Source organism: Stegostoma tigrinum, chromosome 1, assembly GCF_030684315.1.
Source record: "Stegostoma tigrinum isolate sSteTig4 chromosome 1, sSteTig4.hap1, whole genome shotgun sequence".
NCBI lineage: Eukaryota > Metazoa > Chordata > Chondrichthyes > Orectolobiformes > Stegostomatidae > Stegostoma > Stegostoma tigrinum.
Genome location: NC_081354.1, coordinates 6,199,583 through 6,220,844, shown reverse-complemented (window position 1 = coordinate 6,220,844; position 21,262 = coordinate 6,199,583). Strand labels below are relative to the sequence as shown.

Here is a 21,262-nt window from a genome sequence, read left to right as displayed (position 1 = left end):
ATCCATTAATCTTTCCCAATCAAACTTTTCAGCCCGAGCACATACTAACTAATTTATTATAACTCACTAATCATATTAGGTTCTATTTATTTAACATTACGGCATCATATTAAAGTCTGAACAAATTCTGCCAGGGTGGCTCAGTGAAGCAATTATACCTGTAGGCACATCTTGCAGAAACTCACCTCAGCCAATGGGATACCTTCAGGGGGACGGCATTGAAGGAGAACCTCCTGGTCGATCAATACTTCTTTCCCCAGTGGCTCCTGTTCAAAGGTCTTCCGTAGATCTGGACAACAATTGAAACATGTCATTAGCCACTGACTTAGGGCAGTAATTGCTTCCAGGCGTGGCTGGGGAAAGTAATCATCAGCAGTGAAAGCACTGATGCCCTTAACGTATGACCAGTGCCACGGTCCAGTGGGGACTACAATGGTAATCTGGGAGAATTCATTAACAACCTGGGAGTTTGGAGTTTAAACCTCAGTCTGAGTGTTTGAATTCACAAGAGTTGAAAAGCAACTTTTGGTGATGGCCACCAGAGAATGGTTTTGACAAGATATTCTGCTGGAACAATGAAACTGCCATATCTCCATTACCCCTTTCCCCCTGCAAACTTCGACCTCTTTGCATGCTCACCCAATTCCTAGTTGAATGCCACAATCATCTGCTGTCAATGTACTCTCAGGCAATGCATTCCAGAACCAATCCACTCTCTGTGATAAAAAAAAAGTTTTTTCACATGTTGTCTTTGGGGCTTTTTGCTGTTCATTTAACTCTGCATCTCCCACCAATAGGAAGAGTTTCTCGCTGTCTGCTCTGTCTTGTATCTCACAGCTTTGGACACCCCTTCATCTAAGTACAATGACTGCAGCTTCTCCAAACTATCAACATAACTGAAAGTTATTGCACTGTTGTTAAAAATGCAACTGGTTCATTAGACATAGAACAGTACAGCACAGTACAGGCCCTTCAGCCCATGATGTTGTTATCCTACGCTAAGATTAAAATAACCTGCATACCCTTCACTTTATTATCCTCCACATACCTATCCAAGAGTTGTTTAAATGTCCCTAATGTATCTGACTCCACTACCACCGCCAGCAGGGCATTCCACGCACCCACCACTCTCTGTGCAAAGAATCTACCTCTGACATCTCCCCTATACCTTCCACCAGTCACCTTAAAATTATGGCCCCTCATGATAGCCAGATTCACCCTGGGTAAAAGTCTCTGGCTGTCTGGCTACATGTGACATTCTGAGGGACAAACTGAAATCTTTATCTGATTGAGACTGCAGCAAATATAGTGCCTTAACTGCTGCCTGTTGAAACAGTTCAGCATCCACTTAGTCAAAAACAAATAGAGTGCTACATGATTGCAGGGGTTCAGGAAAGTGGATTGTCATAACCTTCACAAGAGCAGTTAGACCATCCGCCAGTGAGAGCCAAACCCCATAAGTGGATAAAAAGACAAGGACAGTGCTAATAGTCAAAGACCATATTCCATTCATTGACTCCATCTACATTTCTCAGTGTCTCAGAAAGGCAGCCAACATCATCTAAGATCTCTCCAACCCTAGTTATAATCTCTTCCAACCTCTTCTGTAAGGCAAAAGATACAAAAGCTTAAGAACACATACCAACAGGTTCAAGAACAGCTTCTTCCCCACAGTGCATCGCTGAATGCACTTCTGAAATTTCAAATCTAATGTTGATCTTGTACTTTATGCATCTTGTTTGCAGCTGTAACTTTGTATTCTTCGCTCTGATTAATCACCCTATGAAATTTGTATAGTATGATCTGCCTGTGCTGCAGGCAAAACAAACTTTTTCACTTTATCTTGGTATACGTGACAATGATAAATCAAATAAAAATGTCTTCTACTGGTTACAAAACTTGCAGATTTCCTTACAACACACAATGGATCAGTTTAGGCCATGTTAATTCTAATCTCAGAAGGTGTTGCAAAAGCTCAGCGGGTCTGGCAGCATCAGTGAAGAGAAACCAAAGTCAATATTTAGGGTCCGGTGACCCTCAGATTTCTCTTCACAGATGCTGCCAGACCTGCTGAGCTTTTCCAGCAACTTCAGTTTCTGTTTCTGATTGAGAGCATCTGCAGTTTTTTGGTTTTTAATTCTAATTTCTCCCTCCCTGCTCCTTCTCTGTGGCTGTAACTCTGTATTCTGCACTCCATTTTACGACCCTGATATACTTTGTATGGTATGATCTGCCTGTGAAGCACACAAAACAACATTTAACACTGTACATGTGATAACAATAAATCAATCAATCAATCTCTGAGACAATAGGAAATGGGTGAAAACTAAGCGCGTAATCGAGCCTGATGCAGTATTGAGGTGCTGTTGAATTGTTAGAGGTGCTGTCTTTCAGAAGAAACATTAAAATAAGACTCTCTTAAAGGGATGTAAGAGATACCACCAAGCCATTTCAACAAACATTCAACATTCAACAACATTCCTTGGTATCCTGGCGAATATTTCTCCCTTAACCAACATCACATAAACAGATTAACAGGCCAATATTACATTAATGGCCATCATATTTCCTACATTACCACAGTGATAAGACTTCACAAAGCTTATTGACTATAAAGTGCTTTAGGACATTTGGATTTTATGAAAGGCACTAAATGAACAAAATTGTTTTAAATTCCTTTTGAAATAATGAGAATGTGTAGAAATGATAAAAGCTTTGTAGAAATGATAAAATGATTAATAAATATATTTGTCTGTTAATTGCAAAAATGTCCCAGTGGATTAATATAGCACTGGAACATGTTGAAATTTTGCACAGTGAATACATTATATGAGCCAGGAGCAAGAACATGATCTATAGGCAGAAAATAAAACAAAGAACTGCAGATGCTGGAAAGCTGAAACAAAAACAGAACGTGCAGGATAAACTCAGCCGATCCATCAGCATCTGTGGAGAGAAAGCAGAATTAACATTTTGAGTCCAGTGACCCTTCTTTAGAACTGACAGTAGCTGGGAAAAGGTAGTATATATGCTGAAGACAGGAGGTGAAGGGCAAAAGGAATGAGCAGATAGGTGGAGTCAGAGACTGAAGAGACAGAAAGGAAGTTGGGCAGACAAAGGGATAGTTGATAGTCAGCTAGGGAAGGAGAAAAGTTAATAATGGGAACAATGCGTAGAATACAATGGGTTGACTCTGCAGAAAACAGCCCATGTCATGACACTGTACAGGCAACTTGTATAAAAAGAAGAGAATTCTTAGGAAAAAAAATTCAACACACTGTCTGAGATAATCTTTGAAACTTAACAAACAAACAAAGTGCTGGAAAAACTCAGCAGGTCTGGCAGCATCTGTGAAGGAAAAAACAGAGTTAACATTCGGGTCCGGTGACCCTTCCTCAGAACCATTGCGGATTTCTGGGGAAGGGTCACTGGACCCGAAACGTTAACTCTGTTTTCTCCTTCACAGGTGCTGCCAGACCTGCTGAGCTTTTCCAGCAACTTTGTTTTTGTTATCACAAATTCTGTCTCGCTATGTGGGGGCTACTTAAATGCGAGATGCTGCTGTTGTTGTTGTTTCTGGGGCCAGCTGAGGGTGTGGCTTCCTGAATGCACAGTCCTGGGTTTGCCATAACAAATGCCCAGCAAGTGAGGCTGGGCCAATGTGCCTGTTGTTAGCACTATATTGGTGAAGGCTCTGCAATGGTTCTTGATAAGCTGCAGAGAGTTTTTACTTTGTGAGACAGAGGGACCAACAATGTACTTTGATTCATCACACCTTCAAAGCTGAGCAATTTGTTGGAACATCAATCTTGCAATCATTTGTCGGTTTCTAAATAGATTCTTCTTCCTCCTGTAGTCTCATTAACAACATCTGACAACTGCTTTGATTAAGGGGCTGATGTGTCACTGTTGAAGAAACATACATGGGGCCTCATTCTGGTTTCAGCAGATGCCTGGAACATAGGCAGACAAAGCCCGAACCTCATGAATCTTGCCATTGAGCCAGTTCCCTGATCTTGCTCCCAGTATCAGCCAATGTGGGTTCAGGGCTGTAGTCATTGTAACAAGGTAAGCCAGGTGGGCCTCTTGGAATAAGAGTTCCCTGATTGGGGTTGTTAATCTGGTCCAATCAGGGAGCCCTGGTTGACAGATAGAAAGAAACAGGAATGTCGGAGGTTCTGCTCACTCTGAGGGCTGGCTCTGAGGGAGCTGGATCAGTGTCGAGGGCTCTCCATGTGTAAATAAAGAGTAACTTGGTGACAGGATACCGGCCTCTGTGGAGGCATTTCAGGGACCTGGTGGCACTGGGAATTTGGCTTATTACATGCCCCCTTTAGTGGTAGGTCTTGGTAGCTGACTTGATTTCCTGGTCTATCTCCAGTTTCTTGATATGATCGAATTGTGAGTGGCAGGGAGAGGGGTGTCAGATAAAGTAAGTGAAGGCAGGTAGCTAGTGGCAGGCCTGTGGACCCTCCCGTGTCAATCCGGGGCAGGTGAGGTACAGCTAAAAACCACCCTGCCAAGACAATCAGCCCTCAGGCTCTCTCCCACAGACATGGCTTGGCTGTGTTTTCTTTCTCGATAAAGTTTCTTCAAAAATGGTCAACGTAGCAAGAACATTTTTTTAGACTTAATTCATCAGACATGGGCATCACTTTCTGGGTCAGCAGTTATTGCCCATCCCTAATTGCCCAGGGGGCAGTTAAATGTCAACCACATTGGTGTGGTTCAGGAGTTACAGGTAAAGGTGGCAGCTTCCTTCCTGAAAGGGAACTTATTGAATCCAAATTTCACCATCTGCCACAGTGCGATTTGAACTCAGGTCCCCATAATATTGCCCACGTCTCTAATAGTGTAGTGATAATAACTCTAGGCACAGAAACTGGCCATTCAGGCCCAACTAGAAGATGCTGCATGGGACACCTCGACCTTCTTCATGCCCTTATCAACATTAACTCTCTGCAGCCCACTCCTTTAAGTAGCAGTGCCAATCTTCCATTTGAAATGGTTTGTGCCATGTTGGTCAACTCTGTGTTCACCCACATCCAGTATGGCTCAGAGTCCCTACTTACTTAAGGCAGTCTCAGCTGCAGGGGATGACAATGTGTTCAGAAGATGCTTGGTTCTCTGGCCTCTGGTTTCCCGGAGCTGCCTTCTTGACCAACTGTGCTTCCTACTGCTGCTCGCCTCTTCCAAAACAGTTCCTCGCAGTCCATCACCTGGCATCACAACCAGCACTGAATAAAGTGCCAGTGTTCGTGCTCACCATTGTCAGATCTCACTTGCAGATGTCCTTGTAGGGGATGTATGGACATTCAGGACATTGTGACTGTGGCTAAGAAGCGGTACAGAGGTCTTTGGGTCTATGGCCATCATCTATCTGATGGATGTGGCAAAACTATCTCCCACATGTACTTTTCTAGCTTCACCTTCACCATCCTGTGCTGTTCACCTCCTACATTGTCTCCCTGGGTCAAAAATTTCTCCTGAATGCCTGATTGAATTTACTAGTAACTACCTTATGGTCCCTAGTTTTGGACTCTCCCCCTATTGGAAGCAGTTCTTCATAACTACCCTAGCTAACCCCTTTCATAATGTTCAAGATCTTTATTAGGGCCATGTCTCTTCTTTTCTCAAGCAAAAGAGCCATACCCTATTCTTCGATAATAAAGTGTGAAGCTGGATGAACATAGCAGGCCAAGCAGCATCTCAGGAGCACAAAAGCTGATGTATTGAGCCTAGGCCCTTCGTCAGAGTTCTCCAAGGAAGGGTCTAGGCCCGAAACGTCAGCTTTTGTGCTCCTGAGATGCTGCTTGGTCTGCTGTATTCATCCAGCTTCACACTTTATTATCTTGGATTCTCCAGCATCTGCAGTTCCCATTATCTCTGATACCCTGTGCTTCATTGTTTCGGAATAGAACAACATAAAGATTCCAATGACACCGTAAATCAGTGACATAATGGGAAATGGCTCTTCATACCTTCCATCCTAATTAAAGCTCAACATTTCTCACTGCAGTGGGATTGATTTCAAGCAGCTTTGTAAACTAATTTAATTTTAAAAATTGGATGACCAAAGGATAGGCTGGCAGGGAGATCTGGAAGTCTGGTTTTAATGAAGGTCTCAGTGCATTGTTACAAAAGGACTTTTCTAATCATACAGATCATTGATGCAAGGTTCATGCATTAAGTGATTACATTTCTGGCATTTAGATTCTTTAATATAACGAAAGCTTTATTAATTAGTTGAGTGCGAGCAAGTCTTTTTCTTCACGTACAACTGAAAATTGTAATGAAATGTCCTTTCACCCTGACACACTGCTGCCTTTTCACCTGGTAACAGCAACAGTTTTTGGTTGAGATGATAGGATTGGTGTTTTTAGATAGTTTGGGGTATCTTAAACCATGCCTGAGTGACCTGTTGAGATGTGGCTTGAAAGCAGTACGAAGGCACTGACAATTTGGGAGGAAAATGCTTATAAACAAAAAGCACAGGAGAATGGTAGAAACATAGATAATATGCAGTGGAGTAGGCCATTTGGCTCTTCAAGCAGTTTTTTGCCATTTAATATGATCATGGCTGATCCTTGAACTCAGTCCTCTGTTCCCACATTTCCCCCCAAATCCTTTGATGCCTAATAACTGTGTCTACATCTTTCTTGAAAATCTTCAATGCCACTGCAACAAAGATGAATTCCTTTTATTGTTTCTGATGCGACATTGTCTGATACCAGCCATGGCTCTGAGGCTGGTACTATTGTATCAGAACACTGTGGGCTCAAGCCCTACTCCAGAAACCCCAGCACAATATCGGGCTGTCACTGGCAAAGCAGTGCTGAGGGGCTGCTGTACTGTTGGCAGTGTGCTGTATGTTCTGACAGAATGTTATAAACTGAGGCTTTTGGACAAAGCGAGTGAACCATGAGTCACTCCTAAAGCAAAGGAAAGTGAAGCTTACCCTGTAGGCTTGCCTTCCCCTAACCCTTAACTTAGCTCCTGCGATGTCCCATCATTATCACTGCAGTGTTAAAGTGACAGGTCCAAGAAATCCAGAATTCCAGGCTAATCTTCTGTGAACATGGGGTCACATCCCACCACAGCAGATGGTGAAATCTGAATTCGATGTAAATCTCGAATAAACAGTTCACGCTATGATGGCATGTGACTATCGTCAATTGTTGTAAAAATCCATCTGGTTCACTAATGTCCTTTGGAGAAGGAAACTACCATTCTCACCTGGGGTCTGGCCTATATATGACTCCAGACCCACAGCGAATGTAGTTGATTCTAACTGCCCTCCGGGTAATTTGGGATGAGCAATAAATTCTGGTCTGGCCCACATCTTGTGAAGAAATAAACAAGAAGCAGGCATTTTAGGGAACCTGTTCTCAATAGAGTTTGATGTTTTGAGCTATCCACAAGCAAGCAATCCCTTTGGGTGGAGACAGTGGCTTGTCACTGTGTTAGTAATCCAGGGCACCGGACTAACATAGGCTTCAATCCCACCATGGGAGAGAATCCAAAACGTAAAGCTCCTCCAATAGTGTCAACTGTTGGAAAACCCATCAGGTTAAGGCATGTTCCTTAGGGAAGGAAATCTACCATCCTTCCCTGGTCAGGCCTATGTGTGAACCCAGATCCAGTAACACTGTGGTTGGAACTTAATTACCGAAGCTTTTATATGGCTTAGGGGGCCTATTGGTCCAAAGGCACACAGGAATGGGCAATGAATGCCAGTGGTGTCAATGCCCTGTCCAAGAATAAAATAAACAAGAGGCCACTCTCCATGTGCTGAAGGGAGACTTTCACCACTGGCCCATTGAATCGGAATCCAACTGAGATATGATTAACTGTCTTGATGGTTTAGGTAGCATTGTTGACTATGCAAAAAAATATCTGGGATGTGATTTTCATAGCAGTGTTGCCTTTGTCTTGCAACCCCCAGCACCTCCAGTTGACAGGACATCGAAACAAACCAATGAAGAAAACTTTAAGAGTCAGTTTATGGTGGATATCATAGTTCCCTCAGCTCTGAATAAGGATACCTGGCAGGGGAGCTCTCCAAACACTTCCTTGTTCTGAGAAGGAGCATGATTGAGGGAAATGACATCAAGTAGTGTCCTTCATCTCTTTGATCATGTGTGAACCTTGCTAGTCAGTTCACGATTATTTTCATTTCATCTATTTTTCCCTTATCAATGTGTTCAGTGATGTTATTATGCACTACTGGAGTAGGTGGGGACTTGAACTTGGGCCCCTGGTCCAGGGGTAGGGACACTACCACTGTGTCACAAGACAGCCCAGTTAGTGTATTAAAAACCTGTCTCTTAACACAGCGCATTCTCTTTTCAATGAAGACCAGTATTTTAACTCAGAGTATGTCAATGATGTATAACAGGTTCTCGTCTGACAATGCCATAATCCTGCAATACTTATCTTTCATGGCAAGTTCTTCTATGGCCTCTCCACTCCTCATCCTCCAGCCTGACAACAACCCTCTGAAATATCCATCCCACGTGTCGCTTCTTGCACATCCTCAACTAGTTGCCTTGCCTTCAGCTACCTGCATGCTGAAGTCAGGACTCTACCTTTTACAACACTCCCACCAGCACCACCACCCCACAAACATCTCTGCCTCTCTGATCTCCCCTCTTAAAACTGACCTTTTGACCAGGTATTCAATCTGCTTGCTCTCCTTACATGGCTTGTAGCCATAAGTTGTCTGTGACCCTCCCTTCAAATGCCTTAGGGCTTCTTACACAGCAAAAGACACTATGTAAATGCAAGTCATTAATTAAAAATGAAGGATAGAAGTGGATTGAACTGCACATGGTTGAATTCTGACAGGTGACACACCTGTGCCAACAGCATATTTATGCAAACGCAAAATAAATCACTAATGAGACAAACTCATTTATACTGCAGTCACAAATACTTGCGCAGCTCAGTTGCAATCTTGGATTTATCCTTAAGGTCGCCAATTCTCGTGGTTCCACAGGAATCTCCTCGTTCTTTAGATCAATTAAGCAATATTCAGGAGGAAAGCCTTATGGAGATTAAAATAAAGTGGTTTTTTTTTGCATTGTCTTTGAATAATTTCACTGATCAATTCCTAACATCATTGGAGTTAGCAAGGGGGACAAGGTTATTTAAAAAGATTGCGCTTGAAGTTGGAAGTTCAGATAATAAAACGTCCAGGATTATTTCTGACCAGGGTTGGCAACCACATTTATTCTGTATTGTTAAGCCACTTGCTAAGATGATGCATCAGTGTCCAAAGGGCAATCTCTCTCGTTAGTTATTTCCATTACTCACATGCAATTCGGACGTAGGATTTGTGACTCTTGGTAGTTCCGGCAGAGCTCCAGGCAACACACTGACACCAATAGTCCTCTGGTCCAAACAGTTCTTCCACCTGTTGCCGGGATATCTCGATGCTCACCTCCCTGACAATCAGGCCTGTGGGTCACAAGAATTCATTCAGGTCATTAGTCCCCTGTGCTGCTTACCACAGAGACCACATTCACATGGTGAATAGCATCACAGTATAACGAAGGTGCCACCTTACTGAGAAGGACAGAATGGCACTGTAAGCAAGTCAATCCCCCCAATGTAGCAATGTTAAGAGATAACTGAGAGGTGCCCTTAATCAGAAACTGGACATCACGCCCCCACCCTCACCCCTGAAATTAGGTGAGTCATCGAAGGAAAGTGAGAAATAGGAGCAAATGGGGCGACACGGTGGCTCAGCGGTTAGCACTGCTGTCTCACAGTGTGGGGACCTGAGTTTGATTCCAGCCTCGGGTAACTGTCTGTGGGGACCTTGTAAGTTCTTCCTGTGTGTAACAGCGCTCTAGTTTGCTCCCATGATCCAAAGATGTGCAGGTTAGGTAAATGCTACATTGCTCATGGTGTCCAGGGAATTGTGGATTAGCCATTGGAAATGCATGGTTACAGCAATAGGATGAGTGGCAATGGTATTTCAGAGCTTACTGAGCAGGACTAGAGTCACAGGCAAGCCAGGCTACAGAAGACAAGCTCCTCTCCTGGAGGATGAGCCAGTCAGGATTTTCACAACAGTTGAGCAGATTTCACCCTTTTGTTCAATCTCAATTTACAGCATTTATTGATGTTGACAACTTTCCTCTCTATTACAAGTGCAAAGTGTGATGGGGTGTGGAGGGATGGCGAGAGATGGGTGGCAGTGAGGGGTAAATGTGAAGGTAGATGCCTGTGTTCAGATGCAGATTAGCCACAATCTCAGTGAATGGTGTTACAGGTTCAGTGGACCGAATGGTCTCCTTCTAGCCCAACATCCCTAGGTAGTTAGCATCATTTCTGAAATCACTTACACTAGGGTTTTTCACACTTCGGGAATGGAACTTGGCACCACATAGCAGAGATAGGCTTGGCCTCTCTTACAGTGGGAGGCGATGGCCTAATGGTACCATTGCTGGGCTGTTAATCCAGAGACCCAGATGATATTCTGGGACACAGATTTGAATCCTGCCACAGTAGACGGTGGAATTTGAATTCAATAAATATCTGGAATTAAGAATCTAGATTATGAATCTATTGCCAATTCTTGGGGGAGATTTCACATTTGAAATGCATTAAACAGTTGCTTCATTTGTGAGGTAGATGTCAACTGTACTTGCCACAGAAAGTGATTTCAATTTGCCATTTTTTAAAACAACGCTTTAAACTTTATTTACTACTGATTGATGTTTCCAACTTTCCAACTAGTCACAGTCCATCAGGGCTTAACAATTGCTTTAGTATTTTAATACTTTTGCTTTCTCTCTCAATTCCATATTTCCTTTTCCTGACATCGGGCAGGATTTGCGTCACCAGTTTCCACCTTGCTGTAAGAGCTCTAAGGTAATTGTAATCAACCTCTTATTTTACTCCTCTGAAGCACAGCGGGTTTGAAATCAGGCCTCCTAGCTCAGGGGCAAGGGTCTTATCACTGTGCCACAATATCATCTCTGCCACATGGATATATTTTTCCTAATCAACCTGCTCAGAGGAGTCATTACACATGCCTGGAGCAGGGGGGACTTGAACCCAGATCACCTGGTTCGGAGGTAGGATCATTACCACTGTGCCACAACAGCTTTTTCTTTATTTGTTCACAGGATGAGGGCATCACTGCCCAGGCAGCATTTATTACCCAGAGGACATCTAAGAGTCAACCAATTTGCTTGTGGATCTACTGTCACATGTAGGCCAGACCAGGTAAGGATGGCAGTTTCCTTCCCTAAAGGGCATTCGTGAACCAGATGGGTTTTCTCTTCCCCCAACAATTGCAATAGATTCACAATCTAGATTCTTAATTCCAGATATTTATTGAATTCAAATTCCACCGTCTACTGTGGCAGGATTCAAATCTGGGTCCCAGAATATCATCTGGGTCTCTGGATTAACAGTCCAGCAATGGTACCATTCGGCCATCGCCTCCCACTGTAAGAGAGGCCAAGCCTACCTCTGCTATGTAAACATTTTCTAATCAACCCGCTCAGGAGACATTATGAAATGTAGGAGACTTTCTGGCTCTGAGGTAGGAACACTACCACTGCACCCCAGCAGCTCCTCTGCTTGCGTACGTATTTAACAGCCTTTAAATCTTTTCAGGCTGACCTTACACCTCTGTCTGGGCAACATCTCCTCTGAGAGCATCCAGCCAATCGATAGCTGGCAGCTCTTCAAACTCAGCAGAGCCACTGGGGCATCACGAATGCTGGGAGTATACCCAATCTCTGAGGGCAAGGACCCCGCATGGGCAGTGGATTTAAGTAAACTCAGGCTGGGCACTGTGGAGCAGAGGGCAAGGTGAGTGGGGTTGCAAGGTGGGGTGGGGGTGCAGGATGCAGTGTTGACTGTGCTAGAACAGATGGTTAGGATGGGGGGGGGGGCGCGGGTAGCGGTGGTGGGCAGACCTGAGGATGGGGGAAGAGTGAGCATGCTGTCCAGTGCATGCTTGGCTCTTCTGCTACTGGTCAATGGGATAAGGTCTTCACTCCATTATCTTTAGTAGTAGAGGGGAGAGTGCAGATGGCCACATGTCTGGCACAGCGCTAATGGGATTTTATGTCCCCCTCCCACTGGGCATAAACCTGCTATGAAGGTTGTAAAATTTTGCTGTTTATTTCTTTTTCTGTATCTGTTGCTTTGACATTTCACAATGAAAGCTAAGGGGGATAAATAGCTAATAAAATGTGAGGCTGGATGAACACAGCAGGCCAAGCAGCATCTCAGGAGCACAAAAGCTGACGTTTCGGGCCTAGACCCTTCATCGTGAAGGGTCTAGGCCCGAAACATCAGCTTTTGTGCTCCTGAGATGCTGCTTGGCCTGCTGTGTTCATCCAGCCTCACATTTTATTATCTTGGAATTCTCCAGCATCTGCAGTTCCCATTATCTCGGGGATAAGTAGCTGCTTGCTCGGCCTGTTCAGGGTTCAGATTCTCTCTCTTCCCATCACTCCAACATTACAGCACTCACACTCTCAACACATTGTCCTGCAGAAAGGTCTAAAAATTGAATTGTACAAAGGGATAAATCTAACAAATAGCAGATGCTGTTAGATATACGGCTACAGATATCAGACACCACTACTTATAATTAATGGATTAAAATGCAGCCAGAAAATGCAAGACTGGCTGCATGAAAATGAGCAAATGCTATTCAGCTTTAACGCAATTCTATCAAGTAAAATTAGAACCATAGAATTTATTTAAAAATAAAATGGCAAAATCCCAGACGTTTAACCTGCTCAGCGATGCTGCTGATTTCTGCCTATGTCAGTAAAAATTGCACATGCATGAAATTTCACCTCAAACCCAAATTACATGTGTAAGAAGCTCAAAGAGTGCAGAGAACCTGCTTGATTACAGAGCAACTATTCACAGTAAAAGAGTGCTTTGCCTTTGATGGCGCTGAGGGGAAGATTAGCAAGGGCTTATGGCAGTAAGTGAGCATCGAGCAGCTTACGTAACTTTTATCAACTCGCTTGCAACTGAACACTGCCGGTCTCTGGGCACTGTCAGGGAACTTAAAATTCAGGCGAGTGGAATGGGATTACAGAGAGAAGCTTGTTATATGAATGTTTCCAATTGTATTTCAGAGATTTCGCTGCCAGCCTTTGAAACTGAGTCAACCCCCTCCCTCTTTTTCAATTTTCATCCTCTTTAATCACAAACACTGGCTCCATTCAGACAGCCTTGTCAGTCTGGCCTCTGTCACTGCAGGCTCCTGTGGCTAGGTTGCCCCATTTCTGCTCCATGTGTTGAAAGTAGCCTGTCATTCCAACGAATGCCCTGGGGGTTCCGTAAGCACAGCAGCCAGTCAAAATGACCAACAAAATATCTGTCGTCAGATCAAAAGTTGCTTGATTTTTCTCTTTTCTCTTCATCTCCATGATCGCGGCGTTCCTTTGAAGGAAGACGGTGGGACTATAAATATCCGACTTGCTCCAAAAACATCCAACAGGGAATTCAGAAGAAACTTCTTTAGTCAAAGAATGATTAGAATGCGGAACTCGCACTTGCATTGAGGTGAAGGACGAGATATACTTAAAGGGAAATTTGATGGATGGTGCAAGGGAGAGGGTGTCGGTTAGCTCAGTTGGCTGGTTTGCAATGCAGTGTGATGCCAACAGCGTGGGTTCAATGTCTGCGCCAGCTGAAGTTATGATGAGGGACTCTCCTTCTCAGCTTCTTCCCGCACTGGAGACAAAGTGACCTTCAGGTTAAACCACCAATTGTTATCTCTCACTAATGAGGGAACAGCTCTATAATTAGCTGGGATCATGTTGACTTTCCCACTAGAGACTGCTCTGCCCATTTCAGGGCTCTTGTGGCGCAGTGCTAGTGTCCTTTACCTCTGGATCAGCTTAAGGTCCCATTTGTTCAGGGGTGGGTATGTCATAATGCATGTGGACAAATTAATTAAAAGTATTGAGAGGGTGTGCAGGTTAGAAGAATAGCCTGATATGTATGAAGAAGGATTGGAATGGCTGGATGAAGTGGGATGGGACGAGATCTTTGTGAAGCATGGATCATTTAGGATGAATGGTTAGTTTGCATGCTTCACGCATAATATATTCCTTATAAGGGCCCAAAGGGCTGATGGTCTACTCCTGGTCTTGCTTTCCATGTTTATTTCACCCAGCAGCCTGGCACCTCTGAAATGAACATGAAAACCATTGACTTGGGGAGCACCCAAAAGAGCACATGCTGCCTCAGTTGATGAGTGAGCTGGTGAGGAGGGAAGGGAGGGAATGGCTAGCAGCGACCATAGTGGAGCGAAGGAGGCTACAACAACAACCTGTATTAATATAGCACCTTTAAGCATAACAAAAAAACTTCAAGGCATCTCAGAGGGACATTGCAAAGCCATGTCAGGCATAAGCAACAGAAGCGATGTTGGACAGCCAAAAGCTCATGTTGATAATAAACAGCTTCTCAAAGGAGGAACGAGAGGTCAAGAGGTTCAGGAAGAGAATTCCAGACCTTAGGGTTCAGGCATCTGAATGTACAGCCACCAATGATGGACCAATTACAATCCAGTGATAGTAAGAACTGCAGATGCTGGAGTCAGAGATAACACATTGTGGAGCTGGAGGAACACAGCAGGTCAGGCAGCATCAGAGGAGCAAGAAAGTTAACGTTTCAGGTCGGGATCGTTCTTCAGAAATGGGGAGGGGTCTCGACCTGAAACATCAACTTTACTGCTCCTTTGCTGCTCCTGGCCTGCTGTGTTCCTCCAGCTCCACAATGTGTTATCTCTGACTCCAGCACCTGCAGTTCTTACTATCACTGGATTGTAATTGGTCCATCATTGTTGGCTGTACATTCAGATGCCTGAACCCTAAGGTCTGGAATTCTCTTCCTAAACATCTTGACCTCTCGTTCCTCCTTTGAGAAGCTGTTTATTATCAACATGAGCTTTTGGCTGTCCAACATCGCCTTCTGTTGCTTGTGCCTGACATGGCTTTGCAATGTCCCTCTGAGATGCCTTGAAGTTTTTGTGTTATGCTTAAAGGTGCTATATTAATACAAGTTGTTGTTGTAGCCTCCTTCACCCACGCTGGCGGCATTAAGAGATTTTTTTTGTAGAAAAGCATCATCTCTTTGATTAATTAATTGGGAGCTGACTTGCACTTTGCACTTTGGCATCAATGGGCCCACAGGAGCTGAGGTTACAGGAAGAAAGGGTGGAAGTGAGACGTGGGCAGTTGTGAAAACAAGACAAAGTGTGGAGCTGGATGAACACAGCAGGCCAAGCAGCATCTCAGGAGCACAAAAGCTGACGTTTCGGGCCTAGACCCTTGGTTTCGCCAAAGCTCTCTGATGATTCACTCCCCACCCCACAACTCCTCACTGACAAACCAGTGAACCTGTGAGATCGTCACATGGACAGCTGCTGGTGCTGACTCACTGACAAAAATAGTGAAGCGATCCTTAGCAACGATCAGAATACAAAGGCTATAGCAACACATTTTTCTTTTGGATTTGCAAAATTCAGACTTATGCAACAGAAGAAGGTAATCAAAGGAATGTCAAGTTACGTGTGGTGTGATATTCAGGGATAATGGCTTGTTCAACACCACAGTTCTCTCAGACACCAGCACAATTGCTGCATTCTTCTGATACCTCAGACAAAAGGGGTACAAGTGCAGCTAAATTAGTTTTTACAGAACAACTGAATCTCAAGGTTGTGATGCATCCTTCAACTCCTTCTTCGCTGCCTCACATTATTTATGGTTTAATGACTGACTTGCGCATGCTGGCTGCAACACTGTAGTGAAAAGGTTCTCAATGATATGTGCAAATAACTCATCAACTCACAGTCAGGAAGATGTTCCCCTGGGGTTTGTCAATGGCCACATTTTGCTGGTTGACTGGTGCATTGTACTCTGAACCTTGTAATAAAGTCATACAGCACAGAAAAGGCCCTTTGGCCCATCTAGTTTGTGCCAACATACCTACACTCAATTTCAAATTCAATAATGTTACAGCCTGAAAACCTGCTTCTATGTCTTTTATCCAGCCCACACCTCAGGTCTTGCCATGACCTGAGAGGCTTTCAGCACAGCTAACCAACGTTCACCCACTCATAGCCCCTCTTATCAGCTATTCTGCTCCCCTTCTCCTTGGCTTACCGTCAACAAACGTTTGCCTGACAAACTCTTTCACTTTCTCTCTAGGCTTCATCTCCACCCACCCTGGCAGCAGGAACCCAGGTTCAATTCCAGCCTTGTGCGACTGTCTGTGCGGAGTTTGCACGTTCTCCTTGTGCTGATGTAGGTGCATCGGTTTCCACCTACAGTCCAAAGACGTGCAGGTGTAGTGGATTGGCTATACCAAAATTACCTGTACTGTCCAGGGGGGTACAGGCAGGGTGGATGAGCCATGGCTAATGCAGCATTACAGGGATAAAATAGGATAGGGGCATTGGTCAGGGTGGGATGCTCTTAGGAGAGTGGTGAGTACTCAATGGGCTGAATGGCCTGCTACTACACTGTAGGGATTCCATAATCTTTTCTTATGACTTTTCCACTGGAGCACAGGAGGTTGACAGGTAACCTTATAGAGGCTCCTAACATATTGAAGTGTAAAAAGAAGGTGGATGGTAAGTGTCTTTTCCCTAGGATTGGGGATTTCAAGGCTAGGGGGCACATGTTTAAGATGAGAGGAGAAAGATTTAAAAAAGACATGAACTTTCAGAGAAAGTGATGGATGTGGGTACAGTTAAAGACATCTAAGTACATGAATAGGAAAGGATTAGAGGATACGGGCCAAACACAGGCAGATGGGATTAGTCCAGTTTGCGATTATGGTTGGCATGGACTGGTTGGACCAAAAGGACTGTTTCCATGCTGTATGGCTATAGGGTGGCATGGTGGCTCAGTAATGAGCACTGCAGCTTCACAGCATCAGGAACCTGGGTTCAATTCCACCCTCGGGCGACTGCGGAGTTTGCACATTCCTCCTGTGCCTGTGTGGGTTTCCTCCGGGTGCTCTCGTTCCCTCCCACAGTCCAAAGTTGTGCAGACTAGGTGGACTGGCCATGCTAAATTGCCTGTCATGTTCAGGGATGTGTAGATTAGGTGGGTTATTGGGGTCTGGATGTGATGCTCCAAGGGCCTGCTTCCACACTGTAGGGATTCTAAGGCTCAATGATTCTGTGATAACTGGTGTGCATATTACTTTGTTTTATTAGACCTACCCCAATGCCACCTTCCAGTACTTCGTCCATTGCCCTGAATGTAACAATATTTCAAGTGCTCATCAATGCACTTTTAAAATATTTTGAGGTTTCCCACCTCTATTACCCTGCCAGGCCAGACGAACCTCCCCCCACTGCATCACACAACCAGCCCAGCTCATCCCCTCCACCCACTGCATCCCAAAACCAGCCCAGCCTGTCTATGTCTCCCTAACCTGTTCTTCCTCTCACCCATCCCTTCCTCCCACCTCAAGCCGCACCTCCATTTCCTACCTACTAACCTCATCCCACCTCCTTGACCTGTCCGTCTTCCCTGGACTGACCTATCCCCTGCCTACCTCCCCACCTATACTTTCCTCTCCACCTATTTTCTCTCCATTTTCGGTCCGCCTCCCCCTCTCTCCCTATTTATTCCAGAACCCTCTCCCCATCCCCCTCTCTGATGAAGGGTCTAGGCCCGAAACATCAGCTTTTGTGCTCCTGAGATGCTGCTTGGCCTGCTGTGTCCATCCAGCTCCACACTTTGTTATCTTGGATTCTCCAGCATCTGCAGTTCCCATTATCTCTCCCAGGTTATTGTCCAACAGGTTTATAGTTCAACAAGCTCTCAGAGTCTCACTCCTTCAGGTGTCAGTGAGAGAGGTGGTATCCAGACACAGAATTTATAAGCAAAAGATCAAAGGGTCATAGAACTGATGCAAATGTATTGAACAAATTTGAGATGGCTGTTAAATCTTTAATCGTTTAGAAAGGACTTGTAGGTTTCAATTGATTAATTTGCAAATCCCAGAATTTTTTTCAAGTCACTGCCCCAAGGTAACTAAATGTGACATCTCAGGTCACACAATGCATTTTAGAACATAGAACATAGAAGAATACAGCACAGAACAGGCCCTTCAGCCCTCGAAGTTGCGTCGACCTGTGAACTAATCTAAGCCCATCCCCTTACACTATCCCAGCATTATTCATATGCTTATCCAATGACTGTTTAAATGCCCCTAATGTGGCTGAGTTAACTACATTGGCAGGCAGGGCCTTGCACGCCCTTACCACTCTCTGAGTAAAGAACCTGCCTCTGACATCTGTCTTAAATCTATCACTAGGCTTTGTTTAAAATCTGTCTGTGTTTTAACTTGGAGTCATACTAGCTTTATTTCCAAAGTAGGAAATTATAAAATGCCACATTGACTGGCTGTCTACAAATTGTGTGTGTTTTGAACAAAATAGAATATAGCTGTAATTACAAATCTGCAAATGCAAATTCACCCCACAGATTTACACGTGTGTGTGTGTGTGTGTGTGTGTGTGTGTGTGTGTGTGTGTGTGTGTGTGTGTGTGTGTGTGTGTGAGAGAGAAAGAGAGGGAGAGTCTGACCTGAGATGTTACGTGTGGTATCCTGATAAAACCTTTAGTTATCTTGGGGCAGTGATTTGAAAGAAATTCTGGAATTTGCATATTGATCAATCAAAACCAGTATCTTCTTTCTAACAGATTAAAGATTTAACAGCCATCTTAGGTTTGTTCAATACTATTCAATACAATTCATTTCTATCATCCTTTGATCTTTTCCTTTTACATTCTGTGTCTGATGTAACGTCTCTCAATAACACCTGAAGGAGCGAGACTCTGAAAGCTTGTGATTACAAACAAACCTGTTGGACTATAAGATAATAAAATGTGAGGCTGGATGAACACAGCAGGCCAAGCAGCATCTCAGGAGCACAAAAGCTGACGTTTCGGGCCTAGACCCTTCGTCTGATGAAGGGTCTCGGCCCAAAACGTCAGCTTTTGTGCTCCTGAGATGCTGCTGGGCCTGCTGTGTTCATCCAGCCTCACATTTTATTATCTTGGAATTCTCCAGCATCTGCAGTTCCCATTATCTCTGTTGGACTATAGTCTGGTGTATGTGATCTCTGACCTTGTCCACCCAACACCAACACCTTCTGCCTGTCAGAGTGGTATATTCCAAATACAGCAACACATCCAAACAGAGTGTTTCAACAGATTGCTGCATTTATTATTGTATGAAGTCAGGATGGAGATTTTGGGCTGGAACTTTGAAATTTTACGCATTCTTTTAGTCACAACAAATTAGCATGTGGGCACAGCAAGCTAAGAAAGGAACTGAACATAACTACAAGTTTCAAGGTGAAATAGTGCAGATGCTAGAAATGTGAAATAAAGACTGGAAATATCGGAGGAACTCAGCAGGTCTGGCAGCACCTTAGGAGAGGGAAAAAGTTAGCATTTTGAGTCTGATATGACTCTTCTTCAGAACTGGATCAGTTATTCAGTTCTGAAGAAATCATATTGCACTTGAAACATTACCTCTGGCTCTGTCTCCACAGATGCTGCCAGGCCTGCTGAGTTTATCCAACATTTTCTGTGTTTGTCTCAGAATTCCAGCGTCTGCAATATTTTGTTTTCATTCAAAATGTTTCAAATTATGTTTTCCCTACCTCTTGGGTGAGAACTGTGGGACATGCTGTCTAAGAAACAGTGAGTGAAACACCTTCAAAGGTAGCTTTCAAAATGAGAATTGGACAAAGTGCTTGAAAAGAAGACATTTGCAGGGTTGGGGGGAAACGACAGGCAGACTATGTGTAGAATTCTTTCAAAGAGCTGACATGGGTACATTGGGTCAAATGGCCTCTCGATTCTGTGCTGTAAGATTTCCTATTTCAATGGTTAAAAACTTGAGCAGCTTCATACTGTACTGTCAGCTGGAGGTTGATGTTATGTCATCTGCACTCAAAGGGCTGCGAGGAGTTTCTCCAGCATTTTGTGTTTTTACATAAAGGGAAGGATGGTATGCAGGGGATCAATGTGAACACATCTCAAATACTGTGTGGAGTTTTGGTCTCCTTAAGGAGGAATGGAGGTAAATTCATTGGAGGCAGTTCAGTAAAGGCTTACTGCATTGATCGTGAGAGTGAGTGGGTTGTCACCTGAGGAAAGGTTAGACAGACTGGGTTTGGTTTCACTGTTATAAGACGATAGGATATAGGGTCAGCATTAGGCCATTCAGCCCATTGACTCTGCTCTACCATTCACTCATGGCTGATATGTTTCTCAATTGCATTCTCCTGTCTTCTCCCTGTAACTCTTGAACATTTTACTAATCAAGAACCTGTCTTTCTCTGTCTTAAAGACACTCAATGACTTGGCCACCACTGCCTTCTGTGGCAATAATTTCTACAGATTAACCAACCTTTGCATGAAGAAATTACTTCTCATCTCAGTTCTAAAGGGCCATTCCCTTCACGCTGAGGTTGTGCCCTCTGGTCCTAATCTCTCCTACCAGTAGAAACATCTTCTCTGCATCCACTCTACCCAGGCCTCTCAGTATTCCGTAAGTTTCAATCAGATCTCCCTTCATTCTTCTAAAATCTACTGAGTACATTTCCAGAGTCCTCAACTACTCCCCATATGACAAGATCTTCATCCCCAGGATCATTCCTGGAAACGTCCTCTGCAGCCCCTCCAATGTCAGAACATCCTTCCTTAGATACAGGGCCCAGACTGCTCACAATATTCCAAATGTGGTCTGACCAGAACTTCTTACAGCCTCAGCAGTACATCCTGCTCTTGTTTTCCAATCCTGGTGAAATGAATGCTAACACTGCATTTGCTATTCTAACCACCAGCTGAGCTTGTGCATTAACCTTAAGAGAATCCTGAACTAGAACTCTTCAAAGTCTCTTTGTGCTTCAAATTTTAGAAGCTTCTCCCCATTTAGAAAATAGTCTATGCTTTTATTCTTCCGACCAAAGCACACACGTTGTTTTGAGGAGCGACAAGTGACTTCATTGAAGTGAATAAAATCCTCAATGGTCTTGAAAAGAAGGCCGAGGAAATAACGTTTCCTCTTGTGAGTGAACCCAGAACAATGGGCACTGTTTTAATATTAGTGCTTCCCATTTTCGGGACAGAGATGGAGGGGATATTTTTCTCTCGGAAGGTTGTACCACTTTGGAACTGTTTGCATCAGGAGGTGGAGGCAAATGAATATTTTTAAGATGGAGATGAGAG

At 44.0% G+C, this 21,262-nt stretch overlaps 1 protein-coding gene across 5 annotated transcripts in view; it reads right to left on the bottom strand.

Moving 5' to 3' along the window:
* Positions 1-21,262, bottom strand: part of LOC125458413 (netrin receptor UNC5C-like) — a 366,866-nt gene that overhangs the window by 92,773 nt on the left and 252,831 nt on the right. For all 5 annotated transcript variants that reach the window (XM_048543670.2, XM_048543678.2, XM_048543692.2 and 2 more), the window contains exons 3-4: positions 9,316-9,459; positions 186-289 (exon numbers count right to left, since the gene is read on the bottom strand). In XM_048543670.2, coding sequence (XP_048399627.1) covers positions 186-289; positions 9,316-9,459 — 248 coding nt within the window. The remainder of the gene's footprint in view (positions 1-185; positions 290-9,315; positions 9,460-21,262) is intronic.